The sequence below is a fragment of the Oryza brachyantha genome, chromosome 6, assembly GCF_000231095.2.
Source record: "Oryza brachyantha chromosome 6, ObraRS2, whole genome shotgun sequence".
Taxonomy (NCBI): domain Eukaryota; kingdom Viridiplantae; phylum Streptophyta; class Magnoliopsida; order Poales; family Poaceae; genus Oryza; species Oryza brachyantha.
In genome coordinates, this window is record NC_023168.2 from 9,718,661 (window position 1) to 9,736,544 (window position 17,884).

Below are 17,884 nucleotides of genomic sequence, written 5' to 3' on the forward strand. Positions count from 1 at the left end.
CGGAAACTCGGAATCGTATATACGTCATCTGGGATTGCTCGCTCCCATGGAACCCGGAGATGGCCAGAAGAGCAGGATCCTCGTCATCGGCGGCACGGGGCACCTCAGCAAGTTCGTCGTGGCGGCGAGCGCGCGCGCGGGCCACCCGACCTCCGCCCTCGTCCGCGCCACCGCGCCTCCTCCGTCGCCCAGCAGCAGCAGCAGCTCCTCCAGGGCGCGGTTGCTGCAGAGCTTCAGGGACGCCGGCGTCACCATCCTGCAGGTACGTGGCGCTCCTCGTTCTTGACTACCTCGAACTCGGAATCATTCATGGCCGATCGACAATTCGACATATCTATGTAGGGCGACATCGGCGACCACGACCTGCTGGTGAAGGCGGTGAGGGCCGCCGACGTGGTGATATCCGCCGTCGGCTACCACGACGTCGGCGAGCAGGACAAGATCATCGCGGCCATCAAGGAGGCCGGCAACATCAAGGTCTCGTCAACGCCTCCCCCAGTTTCAGTTCCCAGTGGTACATATTTGTGTGTTTTGCCAACACGATCAAATTAAAGCTGTGAAATTGGACGCTTGCAGAGGTTCATCCCGTCGGACTTCGGCAACGACGCCGACCACGCCCATATCGTGGAGCCGGCGAGCGGTGGAGGCCGAGGGGATCCCCTACACGTTCATCAGCTGCAACTTCTTCGCCGGGTACTATCTCCCCACGCTCGTGCAGCCTGGAGCCAGTGGCCTCCCGGCCCACAGAGTCGTCGTCGTCGGAGACGGTAACACCCAAGGTAAAATCGAAACGCAACAAGCTTCAGTTACTTTCGCAATCGTCAACGGATTTCTCGGAGCCATACTAACGCTAGACGCTTATGATTTTTATATTCTCCTCGTCAAATAGACTAGGACCCTCGATGTTTCAGGTTATAATATATTTTTATTTATTTAATTCCCATATGAACAATCGTACATAGTTAGCACAATATCAGTGCTTCACCACGGGTTAAAATGAATCATTCCATCCGTATAAAATTCTATTAAAATACATGTTATTTAAGTGATGTGCATATAATTTAATGAACCGGCATGAGTGTGTAGTTGGGCCGGATAGAAAACATTAGTGATGATGATGACCTTATTAGTATGAGTTGTGTAACTTTGGATTAGTCGCACTTAGACTCGGGGCACGCCATATCGATGGATGAGTACGAAGACAAAAGTAATCCGTGTTTAAATTAGTAAGTAGTTTTTTTTAACTCTAGGATTTAGAAGCTAATTTTGTCCATCTCTTCTAACCTACAGCAATAAATTGTTTATCACGGCGTAACAAAAACATTATATTGGTTGTTTCTACCCGTGGGAAATTACGGTGTAACCAAAACACTCTTTTTAAATGATTCGCACGAAACTGTAGTAGGGTACCCTAGCTGTTGAAGTGGATATATATGGTTGCTGAACATAAAGTGTATTTTAAGGATTTTGTCATGATTTGTCATATAAATTTGAGGGTAGTTGCAGCATATACAATGTATCCAGTTGTTAGGGGCGATTGGTGTATTGCTGAAGAAAAGTCATGCAAACAGTTTATTAAACTGTGTTGCTGCAACGGCCAAGAAATCAGCCCGTTCTACTCCACGATTTCCCGCAAGAAATTTATTTTACTTGTAACTTACTTTATCAAAAGAACTTTAAGCACGACTTGTCATTTTTTATATTTATATTAAATTTTTGAATAAGACGAATGGTCAAACGTTCGACAAAAAAATCAAACATCTAGATAGTAGTAAAGATATATGTCCAGGTTACTAGTACTTGCAATGATATATTTTCATTTAGGAGCATTCGTGTGTATAACTACCCGGGGTCACACGACCCCGGGTAGAATCTAATATTTAGTTGTTTTAGTCTATATTAATCAATTATTAGTTAAAAATAAGAATATTATATGTGTATGATATATATAGGACCTCTGTTAATTTTTCCGTAGGTTCACCACTGTTTTCATTTAATGCAATTTATCTGTTGATATGTTTAGTAGCTGTGTACAAAGAGATATGATTTTTTTTCTCTTTCATTATTTTCTCCCTTGTCACATCACTTTTCTGGCAACTCATTTTATGAATATCATCTTAATTAGTCATTGCCTCCAAGTCATTAATACCGATTAGTTCGTTCAGATTTGTCATTGATCAGTTATAACCATTTTTGCATCGAAATTCACAAACCTTTTTTTTCTTTTGAAAGAGATGCACTGAACTAGGCCAGCAAACTACTATTTCAGCAATCTTTGTGGACGAGGAGGACATTGCGACGTTTACCATCAGAGCAGTTGATGACCCAAGAACACTGAACAAGGTCCTGCACATCAGACCACCAGAGAATGCACTGTCAATGAACGACCTCGTTTCACTGTGGGAGAAGAAGGTGGGGAGCAACTTTGAGAGGGTCTACCTCACTGAAGAGGAAGTCCTCAGGCAAATCAGAGGTCAGTACTGACACATTAGGCTCAGTAACTGAATGTTCAGGAAGTTACTCTCAACTTGGCCAAGAAACATGCATGCTTGATCTCATTTTATTTCTAATGGATCTATCAATTAGGGATGTACACAATTACCATCAATTATTGACAAGATATAGTTCCTTCACCTCATATTTGTTTCGAACAGTTAAAAAACAAGTTAACAATGCTGATTCTGATTTAGAAAATCACAACGGAGATGAACTTTTACTCCCTCAGTACTTTAATAGATAACGTGGTTAATTTTCATCTTATTCAAAAAAATACTTATGTAACTATTATTTATTTTGTTACAATTATATTTATTACCAAGTGTATTTTAAGTATTATTTAAATTTCCGTATATTTTCACAAAAAAATTCGAAAAAAGGTGAATGGTTGAACATGTGCCCAAAATCAATAAAATACAAATACAAAGAGGAAGTTGCTACATATCAAATCATTGTATTTGGTTTTGCAGAGTGTCCAGAGCTAAGCATCGACCTGGCCATACTTCATTCTGTATATATAAATGGAGACCACATCAACTTTGAGATCGAACCATCGGTCGGAGTTGAGGCCACTGAAATCTACCCAGATGTCAGCTACACGACCGTTGATGAGTACCTAAACAGGCTTATGTAAGGATCATTATCAATCAAGAGTGCCTTTTTTTTTTCATTTGTGTAGATGGATTTGTGCTGATTGAATGAAGTCTGTATAGTGACCCAATGGACATGATACCAGCAGAGAGGTTGAACTTTGAACACGTTCAGTTTTCCTTTTTCTTGAAAAGAACAAACTATCCCGTTAACTTGGGAACTACTTGAAAGGTTACTGGAGCATTTTGTTGCCGGGTAGCTATCCAAGAACAAACTATCCCGTTAACTTGGGAACTACAAGCAAGGAAAATCAAGGCATAATATTAAGATGACAGACTCTAAGTCCAGAACTTACTGTGGATTTATGTGAAATTTGCCTTATAGCGAGATAGAGAGTGTGTGTGTATGAATAGATACGTAGACAATATGACTCAATAATATTCCCTCCGGTTCTTTTAATTGATGTTGTTGACTTCTAGTTCTACGTTTGATCATTCGTCTTATTTAAAAAAATATAATTATTGATTGTTTTGCTATAGTTTGATTTATTACTAAAGTATCTTTACGTATGATTTACAATTTTATATATTTGGAAAAAAAATTAAAGATGAATGGTCAAACGTAAATTAAAAAGTTAACATCGTCAATTAAAAATAACGGAGGGAGTAGGTTGCAGACTTGCAGCCTCTTCTCTCTATTGCCCAGAGAACCAAGAAAAGGGGATACTAAACCAAAAAAACCATGTTGACAAAAAAGTAAACAAAAAATGGAACCATGTCAACAAAATGTTGTCCATAAGGGTCGTGCATTTTTTACATCTCCCTAGAGTTTTTGCCTGAAGGTGTAAACAAAATTGAAATATTATATCATTTTTGAAAGGAATATTTTCTTTGGTATGATATCATTGACCTTACAGCCTAAATAGGAACAAAATGATATCAACCTAAAACCTTTGATGTGGCGTTGAAAGAACATAATCACTCATTTCAATTCTAACCGTAGATCCAAGGAAATAAAGGAACCCCGAATGCAGTAGAAGGCAAATTTCCTAACCACATGGTAAAACATAATGCTAATATTCTGAATCTAATATATAAGTTCAGTACTTCAGTTGATTTGTTCGCTCAGCAAACTGCAGCACATTAATCTGAAAGTCTCGTACTCACCCCTTTGAGCACATAGGACAGAGAAAAATACTATGAAAAACAATTGCCAGATTGCAAAATAGAAGATGGCACTATATGATGTACCAAAGAAACACATTGAAGAAAAGTGAATGCCGATGTGCCGTGAGATGAATAAGACGAATAGTCAAACGTGTATAAAAAAAGTCAATGACATTAAACATTTAGGGACGGAGGAAGTATTATGTTTAATCAAAATCCTTATAATGCAATTCACTAATTTAATGTTGAATTCGAGCCAACTCAAAGCTCTGTGCATTACCTTACTTTGTATTGTAACGTCAATTTTCACAATTGCTTTGTGATCAATAGTCTACTTCTAGCCTAAGTCACCAGAAAAATTTTCTCAATTGCAAATTTAAAATGTACATTTATGTGCAATCTGATTTGCTTCGTCGTATGTCAATCATTACAGATTTCTCTTTAAGGTCCATTAAATTATTTATATGAGTTGTATCAGTTGTATCGTACCAAAGCTTTAGATTTAATATGAAATCTTTGCATACCAATAAATGAATAAATCTCACTGAAAAATAAGGTTTATATTCATGCAGAGAAATGAGATAATAACATTATTTATGAGTTGTATGGTAAAGTATAATCTTTCGTCTACAAGAACTAATGCAGTCCATCCAAAATGGGAGTAAATTTAGCACCTATTTATGTCCCAGAGCTGGAATTTATTTGCACAATTAACACTCTCCAAAACATCTGCTGCAATAATTTCAGAGAATATATGTCAACAGCTATCATATGGCAGTCCGGCTTGGATATCATCTCGCCATTGATCTTCCTTGCAGTCCATGGCGTCCTTCATCAATCTGTTCATCTCTTTCCTCAGCTTGCTCGCCGCAGCCGTGCCTGCATGTTGTTACATCAACCCAGGCGCACGCATTAGCCAGGACGGCGGTGTCGCGCGGCCGGTTTCTGAGTACCGGACGTACGTCGTGCTGGTGAACCCGTCGCCGCACGGCGCGGGCTTCGGCGCCGGCGACGAGGGGCGCCGCCGGTGGCACGAGTCCTTCTTGCCGAGCTCCACGGAGCCACGGCTTGTTCACTCGTACAGCGAGGTGTTCGACGGCTTCGCGGCGAGGCTCACCGACGCCGAGCTCCACGAGGTGGTGTCCAGGAGGCCCGGGTTCGTGCGCGCGTTCCCTGGCCGGAGGTGGAACCTCACGACCACCCACACGCCGGCGTTCCTCGGGCTGACGCACGGCGCCGGGCTCTGGAGAGACGCCGACTATGGCAAGGGGGTCATCGTCGGGCTGGTCGACACCGGCCTCCATTCGGCGCACCCTTCCTTCGACGACGACGGCATCCCGCCGCCGCAAGCGAGGTGGAAGGGTTCGTGCGAAGGGTCGGCGTCTCGCTGCAACAACAAGTTCATCGGTGGCAAGTTCTTTGTAGAAGACGACTTCGAAGACCTTTACGGCCATGGCACGCACACGGCGTCAACGGCCGCCGGCAACTTTGTCGTCGGCGCGTCGGCTGCCGGCGTGGGCGGGGGCACCGCTGCCGGGATCGCTCCCGGTGCGCCTATCGCCATGTACAAGGTGTGCACCCTCTACGTCGACTGCGAGGATACGACCATACTGGCCGGGATCGACGCGGCCATGAAGGACGGCGTCGACGTGCTCTCCATTTCCATGGGTAGCGACGAGGGCAAGCCCATCAGCGAGGACCCGGTCATCATCGGCGCTTTCAGGGCGGTGTCGAGGGGCATCACCGTGGTGTGCTCGGCTGGCAACGCTGGCCCCTCGCCGTCGACGGTGACGAACAACGCGCCGTGGGTGCTCACGGTCGCCGCCGGCTCGGTCGACCGGAGCTTCGTCAGCTCCCTGCGCCTTGGCAACGGGGAGCACGTCCAGTCCGAGGCGCTCGTCCAGAACCGAACTCGAGCTCCACGGCGCGGCCGCTCTTCTACTCGCCGGAGCACCATTTCTGCAAGCAGCTGAAGGACCAGCCGGAAGGAAGCGCCGGCCAACGGGAGCATGATGCACGACCTGTTCGCCATAGAAGGCATCAAGCAGCAAGGAGGCGCCGTCGGGGTGGTACTGATCAACGGCGAGAGGGACGGCTACACCACCAACCTCTGGTCCGTGTACGGCCCAGGCGTGGTGCAGATGACGGTCGCCGACGGCAGGGAGATCGCGTCGTACGTAGCTGCGGCCGGCGAATCCACCGCCAGCGTCGCGCCCATCGACACGGTGCTGGGCGTCCGCCCGGCGCCCACCGTCGCGTCGTTCTCGTCGCGGGGCCCCAGCAAGGCCTGCCCCGGCGTGCTCAAGCCGGACATCCTGGCACCGGGGCTCCACATCCTCGGCGCGTGGCTGCCGGACAGCGTCATGGGCCCATGGCCCTTCAACGTCATGCCCGGGACGTCCATGGCGGCGCCGCACGTCGGCGGCGTCGCGGCGCTGGTGAAGAGCCGCCACCCGGACTGGTCGCCCGCGGCCATCAAGTCAGCCATCCTCACGACATCCAACGCCACCGACGTCACCACCGGCGGCCCGATCCTGGACGAGCAGCGCCGGAGGGCGACCGTGTTCATGACCGGCGCCGGCCACGTCAATCCCACCAAGGCCGCGGATCCCGGCCTCGTCTACGACCTCGGCGTCGCCTACTACGCCGGCTACATCTGCACGCTCCTGGGCGACCATGGCTTGGCACTCATCGTGCGCAACTCAAGCTTGACCTGCGCGAAGCTGCCCAGGATAGTGGAGGCGCAGCTCAACTACCCAACGATCATGGTGCCCCTGCAGCAGGCGCCGTTCATGGTGAATCGGACGGTGACGAACGTGGGGCCTCCGGCGTCGACGTACACACTGAAGCTGGAGATACCCGAGTCGGTGACGGTGCATGTGTCGCCGGAGACGCTGGTGTTCTCCGAGGCCGGGGAGAAGAAGACGTTCACCGTGACGGTGAGCGGCGGCGGCGGCGAGCAGAAGGTCGTAGAGGGAAGCCTGAGCTGGGTGTCCGAGAAGCATGTCGTCCGAAGTCCGGTCGTGGCCATCGTCGGACTAGGGGATTCCCATGTATCATCAGCAAGTGTGGTTCCTATGCTGTAATAAGAGGTATGCCTGCCTATTCCTGTATGTTCTGCTGTGTCAAATTTGATTACTTTTTTTAATGATTTGACTTAAAGTCGACTGATTTATTCTAAAGTTGACTGATTTTTTCTTAGCTGCCGGTCAATTTTTTTGGTATACTGGCCCCACCTCCTTCTAATACGAACGTTTGAGTTGTTGTAGTTTTGGGTTTTTGGCCCAGAAACAAAAGTCTGTGCTCTGTATGTAGTCTCTCTTTTTCAAGTATGGGCTTTTGGTGTTTTTTTTAGTTTTTTATTTGGCTTGTGGCGTAAGCAAAACACGTTGAAGGAGCTTCACCCTAATGGGATTTTTTTGGCTCCTTTTTTCACTTTGAGGTCCGGTAGCACCGTTGGGTTTAGTTTTATAGTCATTTGTCTTTTAGGTTGTGCTATTTTTTCTTTCTTATATTTTGCTCTTATGATTAAGCTAAGATTTGCTTCCGTTGAATTTCTAAGATAACTTTTTGTTTCGTTCAATTGACTTTGTCTATCTAACAAAATTGTTTGGAACACACATGATTAAAATTGTTCTGAACACCTAGGATAACAGATATTCACCAAATCCTGACCTTGTTAAAACAGATCCGAATACAAAATGAGCTAATTGGACTACACGAGGCTTTGCTAAGTCCAACATCTCTTCATATATAAAATATATCCATCATATCCACAATGGCCACCATAGAATCAGAGTACTTAGTGAATTAACAACAGTCACAAAAATTATAATCCAAACACCAATATTTTCCTCCGGCTTTCATATCATCATCTTATCCATCGATACCGATAGTATGCTCATCGGCTAATGTTCTTCATCACTGGTTAGTTGTGTAGGAGGTTGTCATTCTACAAAAATACACCAGTGCAACAAGATGTTATTGTTAACAACTTCAGTCAATATCAAATATAACATGGAAATATTTCAAGCAAAAATAATGCAATTAATTCTAGTCCCAAGAAACTCCAGTGAAAGCAATTCTAGCAGCAAACATCGATGATGAAATATATCATCATCATGCCTAAAAATAAAAGAGCCGAAAAGCTACTCTAAGTTGAAATATATCATGACTTTGATGGACCAAAAACTCACAAATCCAGAGCTTTAACATAATACTACCCCTATTGGCTTGTTTGCATCTGTGATGTAGCACCTACACAACATCACTCTCACCACTTGATACTACGATTTATCTTCACCCCAAAACCAATTGCAGCAAAAGCTACCGAGTATTGCATCAGTAGACTGATCCCAAATTTTTTTTATATAAAACATACAAATAAAAATTTTACCATCATCCACACCAAATAGCAAACTTTGAGGTAACCCTCCATTTGCATGATCCCGGTGACTAATTATTTTTTTATTTGCATGTCACATCCCACCAGTATAAACGAAATTGCTGCCATAAACAAAAACAGTAAGCGCATCACCGAAGTGTAAAAAAACAAAAGTTTAGCCATGCTGCTAGATTCCTTCATAATTTAGTAGGATACGTTCCCTTGAACATGGAGTGGTATAACTGAAACAGAGAAACCGGCAACACTACACACCCCATCTAGATTTGTGCTCAAACAAAATACTTCCCAAACCTATAATACCTATTATTGCACTTAGTTTATACTCAAGTTACATATTGTTTATACTAAAGTTCCTTATTGGCTTATTATGCAACTATAGATCAAGCTATGAGCAAGTTTAGTATATATATTGGGCAACTTTAGGTGACTGATAGCTTAAGAATGAGATATCGTAAATACCAAAATTTAGATCGATTTTGAGGGAGCAAACAAATCTTAACCAAACAAAATTGCCTAGCTAGTGGAAAAATTAGATGGAATGACATAAAGCGAACCAAGATGAAGAAAATAACTATAATTGCACCTAATTTATATTGAAGTTGCACTTCGATTATGCTAAAGTTGCATATTTACATATTATGCAACTGCAGGTTAAGAAATGTGCAGATTTAGCATACGCATTGTGCAAGTATAAACGAGTGATAGTTAATAAAAAAGAAATCAGAGAAGTAGTAAATACAAAATTTTAAATTAGATTTTGGCAGCAAAATAATATCTAGTATAAAATCTGGTGTAATAACTATATACATCACATGAATAAAAAGGCACATGAAAAGGCGGACCCAAAAAAGAGAACACTGGGAAAAAACTAAAAGTCAATCGTGGTTAGGACCTAGGACATGAATTGCACATGGAAGAAAATATGGTTAGAAGTGCATTTTTGCCTACAATTACACAAATAGACAAAATAGTGACAGAAAACTCTACAATAGTAGAAAATTACACGAGAGTGAATATCTTGCTAACAAAACAGTGAGCAAAAGAACAATAAAAGATGAACAAATTACCTCCAGCCATTATGCTGCATTGAGTAGCGAAGTACACTAACCATTCCCAAGAGCACAGTCATCCCAACTGATGCCCCAAACCTTCCTACTCTTGCTCATTTTGGTCCTCCTGTTCCCTGCACACTGAACCTATTCAAGCACATGTCACACAAATTCAGCTCTCAAAACCTAAGGACACCAGAATCCTCCAGCGGAGTGGCAGTGACATTGTATTTAGGCAGATTCCTGCAACAAAACAAACACCAAAAAACATAAACACGCCTCTCAGGCATATCATCAAATAGAAGCTAGGCAAGCCCATCTAGGCTAACAAACCCATGATATCCTCTATAGTAAGCTTCACTCGTCAATTGATCCATAGTAACTACAAAATATATATCCAGAAACAAACCAAATTCCCCTTCCTTGCAAAACCCCATGCGCAACAATTTCAGAAATCAGAAGACCATAAAAGACAAACCATGTCTGTGACGTCATTGTCCCCTCCCGTGTCGGCATCAAAGCCGTCGTCGTTGGCCGTGCCCCCCGGACGGAACTTATCAACTCTCCTCCATAGCTGCTCCCCCACCCCGCACACTGTAAAACCTCGAGCAAAATTGAACACCATCACCGTCAGCCGTACCTGAAGAATGGCGTCGACTGAGGAAGCTCACGAATCACACTCAGCACTCCCCCTCCCTCCCGCTTTGGCAGACGAATCGCGCTCCCCGCACCTCCCGCTTCGCCAGACGAATCACCCCCTTGTCACCTCCCTTTTGCCAGATTCGTCGGTTCTTCTAGATGAATCACGAGGCACACAAAAAAAGCATCGGTGGAACCATGGAAGCAAATGTGTGAGAGAAAAAATCCCCCATGTTGGCATGTTGGGGTGAATTTTTATGTGGGCCACCGGTTACTATTCCCAAAACTCATAGCCCAAAAAAACGATCCGCCTCCACGGCCCAAAAGAATTAGTGTTGCTTGCGATCGGACCTGGTGGCACAAAACAAAATTGATGTTGATTTAGATCGCACGGTTGCTACAATCGATTGACAGATACGAGAAAGGGCAGTCGACTGCCAAATAGCAAAAATGCTTATTACTTGAGAAGATGAAAATGATTTGACTTATTACTTAAGAAACTTTAAGCTGACTTATAATTTTACATGTTTGCAGAAAAATATTTGGATAACTCAAAAGTCAACGGCGTCGAAAAAACAGAGTATTTACTATGAATGTCTAACATCATTATTTTTTAATATACTAGTTTTTTTGGGAATCAATACATGTTACTTAAGCTAAGATTCTGATGTGTTGTCTTGTTGACCTGGAGACCAGGAGTATATAATCATGGGCCAGCACCAAATTGACCTATCCATGGTATATATCCACCAAAATTACAGTTGCCATGGATGCAAACCAATGGGACTAGCACGCCCTGCTGCTAGAGCATCGACTCGATGCGTCCTTCCTTGTCGTACGCCTCCACAATCTTCTTGGCGTACGATGGGATGTGTTGCTCCGCTCTGTGTTCATGTCAGCAACCAGTTGAGTAAACCACTCTAGGCTAATGTCATACTCCCTCTGATTTTTTTTTGACGCTGTTAAGTAAACCATTCGTCTTATTCAAAAAATTTATATAATTATTGATTATTTTATTATAATTTGATTTATTACTAAATTAACTTTTAGTATGATTTATAATTTTCTATATTTGGACAAAAATTTTAAATAAGACGAAGGATCAAACGTAAATCAAAAAGTCTAACAACGTCAAACAAAAAACCGGAGGGAGTATTCACGTCTGATTAACGCCTACTCGATCAAGAATATATACCTTTGCTTGCCCCATGCCCGGTTCACATGGAGGTAATTCCTTATCGTGTGATAATCCAGTGAGTAGCGAGCAAACTCCAGGCCCTTCGGCCCGATCTGAGTAAATCAACCAAGCCAATGTATCACTACAGTGTGTCTTAATCCATCTTATATACTGTTATGTGAATATGGTCAAGCAATGCTAACCAGATTCAGCAGGAAGGCGATAACATTGCCGACAAATCTCGGAGCTGGCTGGGAAGGTCCTCTCCCTGCAAAATGTTCGAGCTTAGCTATATGGTAGAATAGAATTATGGTATTACAGAATTCAAACTCATTAAAATGTAGCAAATGCTAGAATTTAAATATCTGACAATTCATTTCATACCCTGCTTTGCTTCATCGTCAGCTTTAACTGTCTCGATAACAAATGGTTGCCTGACACCCTGAAAATTAAAGAGAAAGGCACAATCATCATTCTGCGATACATGTACTAGTACAGTACTCTGTATCTAAAGCTTCATCGCAAAAAGGAAAAAAGAGTAGTCTCTGATAGTTTGTGAATCGGCATGTACACTGCTAACTGTAGGTGTGCTCTCCAGGAGGCCCTCTACCAGGCTGAGCATTTCCCTTCCACGATCATTCCTAAAGGAATGCCATTATACCATTATGATCAGGAAAAATAATCAATTCACAACTCAAACAAAAATAGAAAAAAATGGCTATAATCAACTGCCATGCTCCATACATCCCATACACCATACCTTACTGTAATATATTGAGGGTGCTGTGTCATCGAAACTCCTGGGTACTTTGGTACGCCCATATAGCCCACCACTAAATCCTGCACTTCTTTATCAAACATATAGTAATTATCTCTGGAGCAAATCGAAAATGCAGGACAAAAGGGAAATGACTTATATAGAGACATGTCATGGTACATTCAGGTTGGATCCTTTTTGGACCTAAGAAAATAAATCAATATCTTCAAACCCATCCATTTTCTGAAACATTGTCGACATGCAGATAATAATTTCAGTAATGCTTATACTATTTTGGACTTACACAATGCCTGGATAATATGTTGTTATGGTCCTAGACTATGTAAAGTGTTAGGAAGAGACAATGAGCAGAAGGAACAGCACAGCCAGATAATGCAATATATTATCTTCTATAGCAAGAGTACATATTCAGATTTAAAATGACAGAAACCTTACCGCCAAAGCATTTGTGTAGTCAAAGCAGCTGCAGGATGGTAGTAATAAGAACGCAAGCTCGTTGTGAATAATGCCTGGAAATTTTGGAGAAAAATTGGCAATACAATCATAAAACAGGCAAATAATACCTGTAGCATGATGGAGCAATAACATCCACTAGGTCCTTTGCGGGCAGACAAAAATAGGGAACCTGCTTTAAATTATGTTATAAAGGATTATTTTAGAAAAAACAGTGATGCACGAGAACATAAAAAAAGAAGGTAAGCTTGCCTCTTCAATATGTCCATCCAAATGCTTTAAGTGAACCTGCAAATACCCTAGGTTATACAACACTATCATGTATCAAAATTTAGAAAGCAGTGTTAGTATTCATGGTAATTTTTTCTTTATGTTCTAAAACTGTCAGTTGAACTGTTGACTTCTAAACAGTTACTATTGTCTATTGATATGGCATGTAGAAACTATTTCAATAGAAGAGAAAAGATTTGTAGCCTTCAAACTTTTACCTTGTAGTCTTGCATAAATTCATAATGCATAACAGTCTCTGGTTCATTGCTTGCAGCCTTCAAAAACTTGTCAAGTCCTTCACGAGTACCATTGTCCACTGAAAATATATACTGTAAGCCAACGTTCTAATATATCCTCTATGCAAGAGAGTAGTTACAAATTTCAAGATCATCTAATTGAGTGCTCGGTTGGTAGTTACCGCAGTTTGTCCCAAGCACATAGAGTTTTTCCAAACCAAGATACTTCTCTACTGATCTCAAAGCTGTAGTCACATTGGATAATTATGAAATACAACAAAATGTCACCATTAGAAATAGAAGAATGATTGGGCAAGGTAAAAGCACCTTGCACTTGACATCCCACACCACAGAAGAGAAGACGCTTCACACCAGCTGCCTGTCAAAGGAAAGCGCTAAACTGAGGTTTTGACAGAGTTAATCAAGAAGAGAATATATGGACCGACTATCATGGCATCACAGTATTATGTTCTTGATTATAGCATCTAATAGACTAAATTAGACTTTTTTTACCTTTGAGTTGCTATTGGAATAACGTGAAGTAAAATTTGATCTTAGTTTGCATAGTCTAACACTAAATCTCATTCATTTTGACCAAACTAAATTCGAATTTCCTAGAAAGGGGATAAGGTAAAAAAAATGCTCTGGAACAAACAACTCCAAGTTCATATCCAAGTGACAGATATCTGGGTAATCACCCATATGCCTGTATAGGTTTTGAGGGGCAGGGGACAAGACACTGAAGCTAGAAACAAAAGAAAAGGATGGATATTGCGCACAAGTTATAGATTTACCTCAACTAAGGCAAGTGTATTTAGATTAGGTGATAATGTTGGCTTGACACCTTTGGCTGCAATAACTTCATCCGGTGTCCTACGAGATCATGATCAGAAAGATTAAATTTTGCTGCCATTCTAGCAAGCATGAGTAGTTGATAGATAGACTGGCAGCATGATTTTTACTTTGAGTTATTCTATTGCCCTTGAGGAGATACCAATAGGTACCAAATTTTCTACCATAGGTATCAGGAGGAACAAAAGTTTATACTACAAAATGTGGTATCTCATTACTTATCAAGGATCGTAAAATTACTCTACTTTTATTCTCTAGACAAGAAAACAAAGTGTCAAATACAAATGTACTAAGCAACAAGTTGTAGGCACAAGACATGAAAATAATTTCAGAAGTAGCATGCAACCAATTTCTTAGTACCTACCTGGCTAAAACAGGCCTTGGTGCAAGCCTGTCATCTGGGTCACTGCAGATGAGACAAACAACAGTTTTCTCAAGATCATGAAATGATTCTTTTGCAAGGGAAAGAAATAATGTAATATTTGATTGTTGTTTAGGTGCCTTTGTACACAAATTACAGCATCAACCATATTCGCCTTCAGCATCTCAACTGCAATTGTCGTCACTATTCCTGTCCATTGGGCTCCTGCAGTTTTTGCCGGGAATTAATTGGCCATTGATTAGCATATATGTAACCACAATCTTGTGGTCAAGAACAAAATGGTGAGTAAGGAATAAACCTTCAACAGGTTTCATCTTCCTGGCATATAGGAGTTGCTCGTACACTCCAAAGTACATCTCATCCATGTCTTGCTTCCTGCCCCTCCCATGGACCAGCGGCTCTAAATCCTACATATATATGCATGTGATATGGTAAGCTGGCTAGCTTGAAAGAAATTAAGCATGCATGAAGGAAAGAGAACTAGCATGATACCTCGACACGGGACATGCCATCTCCAAGGAATGCACAGGCGCTCTTGACATGCGCAATGTAGTAGGTGTCGCAAAGCCCACAGCGGCTGCAATGGTCCTTGGCTGGGTAGACACCGCCAGGAGGGATGGCCTTGGATCTCTCCTTCCAGTCCTCGCGTAGCGCCCTAATTGACCTGCAGCTCGTTTTCCTACCTTGGCATCGGCGAGAGGAAGGAGGCGAGGGAAAGACCGAGGAGACAGAGAAGCAGGGTGGTTTCGTGGCGCATGGTGAGGACGAGAAGGCAGACAAGAAGAAGATGCAACGCACCATGGATATTGAATAGTCAGCCTACATGTGAAATTCAAATGTGGGTGAAAGTAATATGATAATTTACTGATGCCTACAAAGAAGAAGGATGCAAAACAAAGGAAGGAATAAAAAAAATCTATACCTATACAAATCGAGCACTTTATGGGAGTTCCCACATTAACCAAAAACATCTGGGCATAATTAGATGGATCATATTATTAGAACCGTATATCCTAAAATCTAATACACGTCTCCTATTGTGGGCTAATTTGAAGCTCGTTTAATCTGTGTTACGTTCATGTATATATTTCAGTGTACCAATACATCTTCGTAATGAGAAAGAACAGATGAGAAACGTGGCACATGAAATTTCACCAATGACGGGAGCTGTTCTAATCAACCTTCATCGCGATCGGCAGTGATGTGAAGTACAATCGATCAGACTTCAGCCATTACTCTTCAATTATAATCCCCATAAGCATGATTTACCGTGACCCATCAGTCCAGCCGTGTTTCATCCAATCAGAGACATTATCATTGTTTCTACTCCAGGCGCTCATCGCCAGCTAAAATTTACTGAACTAAACAATGGACAGGTGATGGTATCAAACTCACTGCTGTGCTACCACCACTCCTGCAGAACTATGAGGTGTACTCCGGATATTTGAGCATACAGTAGCATTCATTTGTTAATTTTGTTAGTTATCGTTAATCTGTTGTCAACAACTATGTTGGATCGGAGTTAATAATACTGAATGGAAATTATTTTGTTTTGACCTCCACATCCTTTTTATCGTGATGTCATGTCTACAACTCTACATGGGCAAATAACAAACAAGCAGCACAAATGAATGGAAATTCTCATAGTAGTGAAGTAAGTGGTTGATTTATCTTTTTATTGTTGTCTTGCTTTAGCTAGCAACAGTTAATTTCTCTTTACAACCAGCGAGTTAGAATGATGGAGAACATAGTAGATCTGCTGTAAGTGGTAAGTGGAGATGTTCAGTTTTATTATATATAGTTAGCTTCACGATATCTGTTCTTATAACTGCAATATTTTCATATATTTAGTATGTCAAAATCATTATGTGAATTTTCCATAGAAGCACTGATTACTACCGTGCCTGTTTCATTATAAGTTTACAAAATCATTGTACAAATTGATCCCATTGATCTACAGTGTGAACTTAAGTTTATGTTGTCTTTAGATGACTGCCAAGTGAATCTTTTTTTAAAAAAAATCATATCATTAATTCTAAAATTCGAACAAATTTAAAGTTGTGTTGGAGCTTTAATTCATTATTTATCTTAATATAATAATGGCAATATTTATAAAAATATTAAAGACCAAGTTGTACTTGATTTTAAACCACATATAGCTAAACAATTGTTTCTTTCTAATAGTATTTCCAAATCTCCAATCTTTTGAAGATAGAGGGTCATAACCTTACAGAATATTTTATCATGATTATCTTATCCTTTCAGTTAAGCAACCATGGAACAACTCGATAGCATACATGGCATACAGAAAAATATGATGGTGCGCAAACTAAATATTCCAAACATGATATCTTACCGTTTCCTAAACTCAAAAGCATGCAGCAGACGGCGGCGGCGTCGTCGGGCGGAGGCTGTCGTCGGCGGCGGAGGGCGGAGGCGGAGCCGCGGAGGACGGAGGAGGACGGCGCCGGAGGGTGGAGAGAGGCGGCGGCGGCGGCCTCCGGCGGGAGGCGCGTGGGCGGCGCCGGAGGGAGGAGGCGAGAGGCGGCGGGGCGACGGGATGTGAGCGTGAGAATGTGAGTGAGTGAGAGCGAGAGTACTTACCGGAGTTCTTTTTTTAAAATGTACTTTTCAAATAAATAATTTTATTATTTAATCTTGAGAAAAATATTAACCTTTGTGTAATAAAATAGGTCAGCGTGACAGTATCATTTTGTCACACTAATGATACTGGCGTGCCTCTCACACTATGTAGCGTTTTCCTGCCACGCCACTAATAATAACATAGAAAACAATTTAATTTCTTCGAAATTTAGTAATAAAATTATTTATTAAATAATAGAAAATATCTACTTACTGTCCACTAGTTTTACTATTTATTATATGGGTCAAAGATCCAGTAAGTATCAAAATAAATAAAATCAAGGTTTTCTTTTGCAAAACGACCAGAGCCTCATGAAATCCCACCTCCTTTCACCGCGAGCAGGCGTGACACGTGTCGTACTATCCATGCCAGTCTAGAAAGAGAACTCATTGGTGCGAGCAAGAATTTTTTTTATTTATAAATACTTTAAAAAATAAATTTATTACTAAACCTTCGAAGAAATATTTTTAAAACTAAATCTTTTAGCCATGTCAGTGTTGGTGGCATGACAGGATAACGCTGTAGGACAACGCTGCCTGTTCGGACATGCCATGTCGTGACAATCTTGTCACGCCATTATGACGTGAGTATGATCATGTCAATGTTAATGACGTGATCAAATGGTTGATGCGATGAAAATATTTTCTACGGAGGTTTACTAATAAAATTATATTTAAAAAAATAAAAGAAATTACTCGGGGTCAGATTGTATACTTTATACTTTAGGTGAGCTTAAAGAATATATT

At 41.8% G+C, this 17,884-nt stretch overlaps 1 protein-coding gene, 1 long non-coding RNA gene and 2 pseudogenes across 2 annotated transcripts; 2 read left to right on the forward strand and 2 right to left on the reverse strand.

The window, feature by feature from the left end:
* LOC102702297 lies at positions 1–3,339 on the forward strand (annotated as a pseudogene).
* A 1,735-nt stretch (positions 3,340–5,074) lies between these two features.
* LOC102702018 lies at positions 5,075–7,339 on the forward strand (annotated as a pseudogene).
* A 646-nt stretch (positions 7,340–7,985) lies between these two features.
* LOC121054796 lies at positions 7,986–10,687 on the reverse strand. The gene is made up of 3 exons (XR_005812083.1): positions 10,186–10,687; positions 9,726–9,950; positions 7,986–8,205 (listed from the first exon to the last, which is right to left on the reverse strand). It is a non-coding gene; the product is annotated as an uncharacterized LOC121054796 (long non-coding RNA).
* A 131-nt stretch (positions 10,688–10,818) lies between these two features.
* LOC102720805 (7-hydroxymethyl chlorophyll a reductase, chloroplastic) lies at positions 10,819–16,939 on the reverse strand. Its single transcript, XM_040525537.1, is given in 18 exon segments — positions 10,819–11,230; positions 11,542–11,636; positions 11,727–11,791; positions 11,908–11,965; positions 12,095–12,164; positions 12,284–12,363; positions 12,737–12,764; positions 12,865–12,926; positions 13,007–13,042; positions 13,243–13,340; positions 13,443–13,505; positions 13,588–13,639; positions 14,055–14,133; positions 14,477–14,561; positions 14,564–14,698; positions 14,793–14,901; positions 14,987–15,313; positions 16,851–16,939. Coding segments are annotated over 17 exon segments (1,506 nt in total). The 5' UTR covers positions 15,296–15,313; positions 16,851–16,939; the 3' UTR covers positions 10,819–11,148.
* Positions 16,940–17,884: the final 945 nt, after the last annotated feature.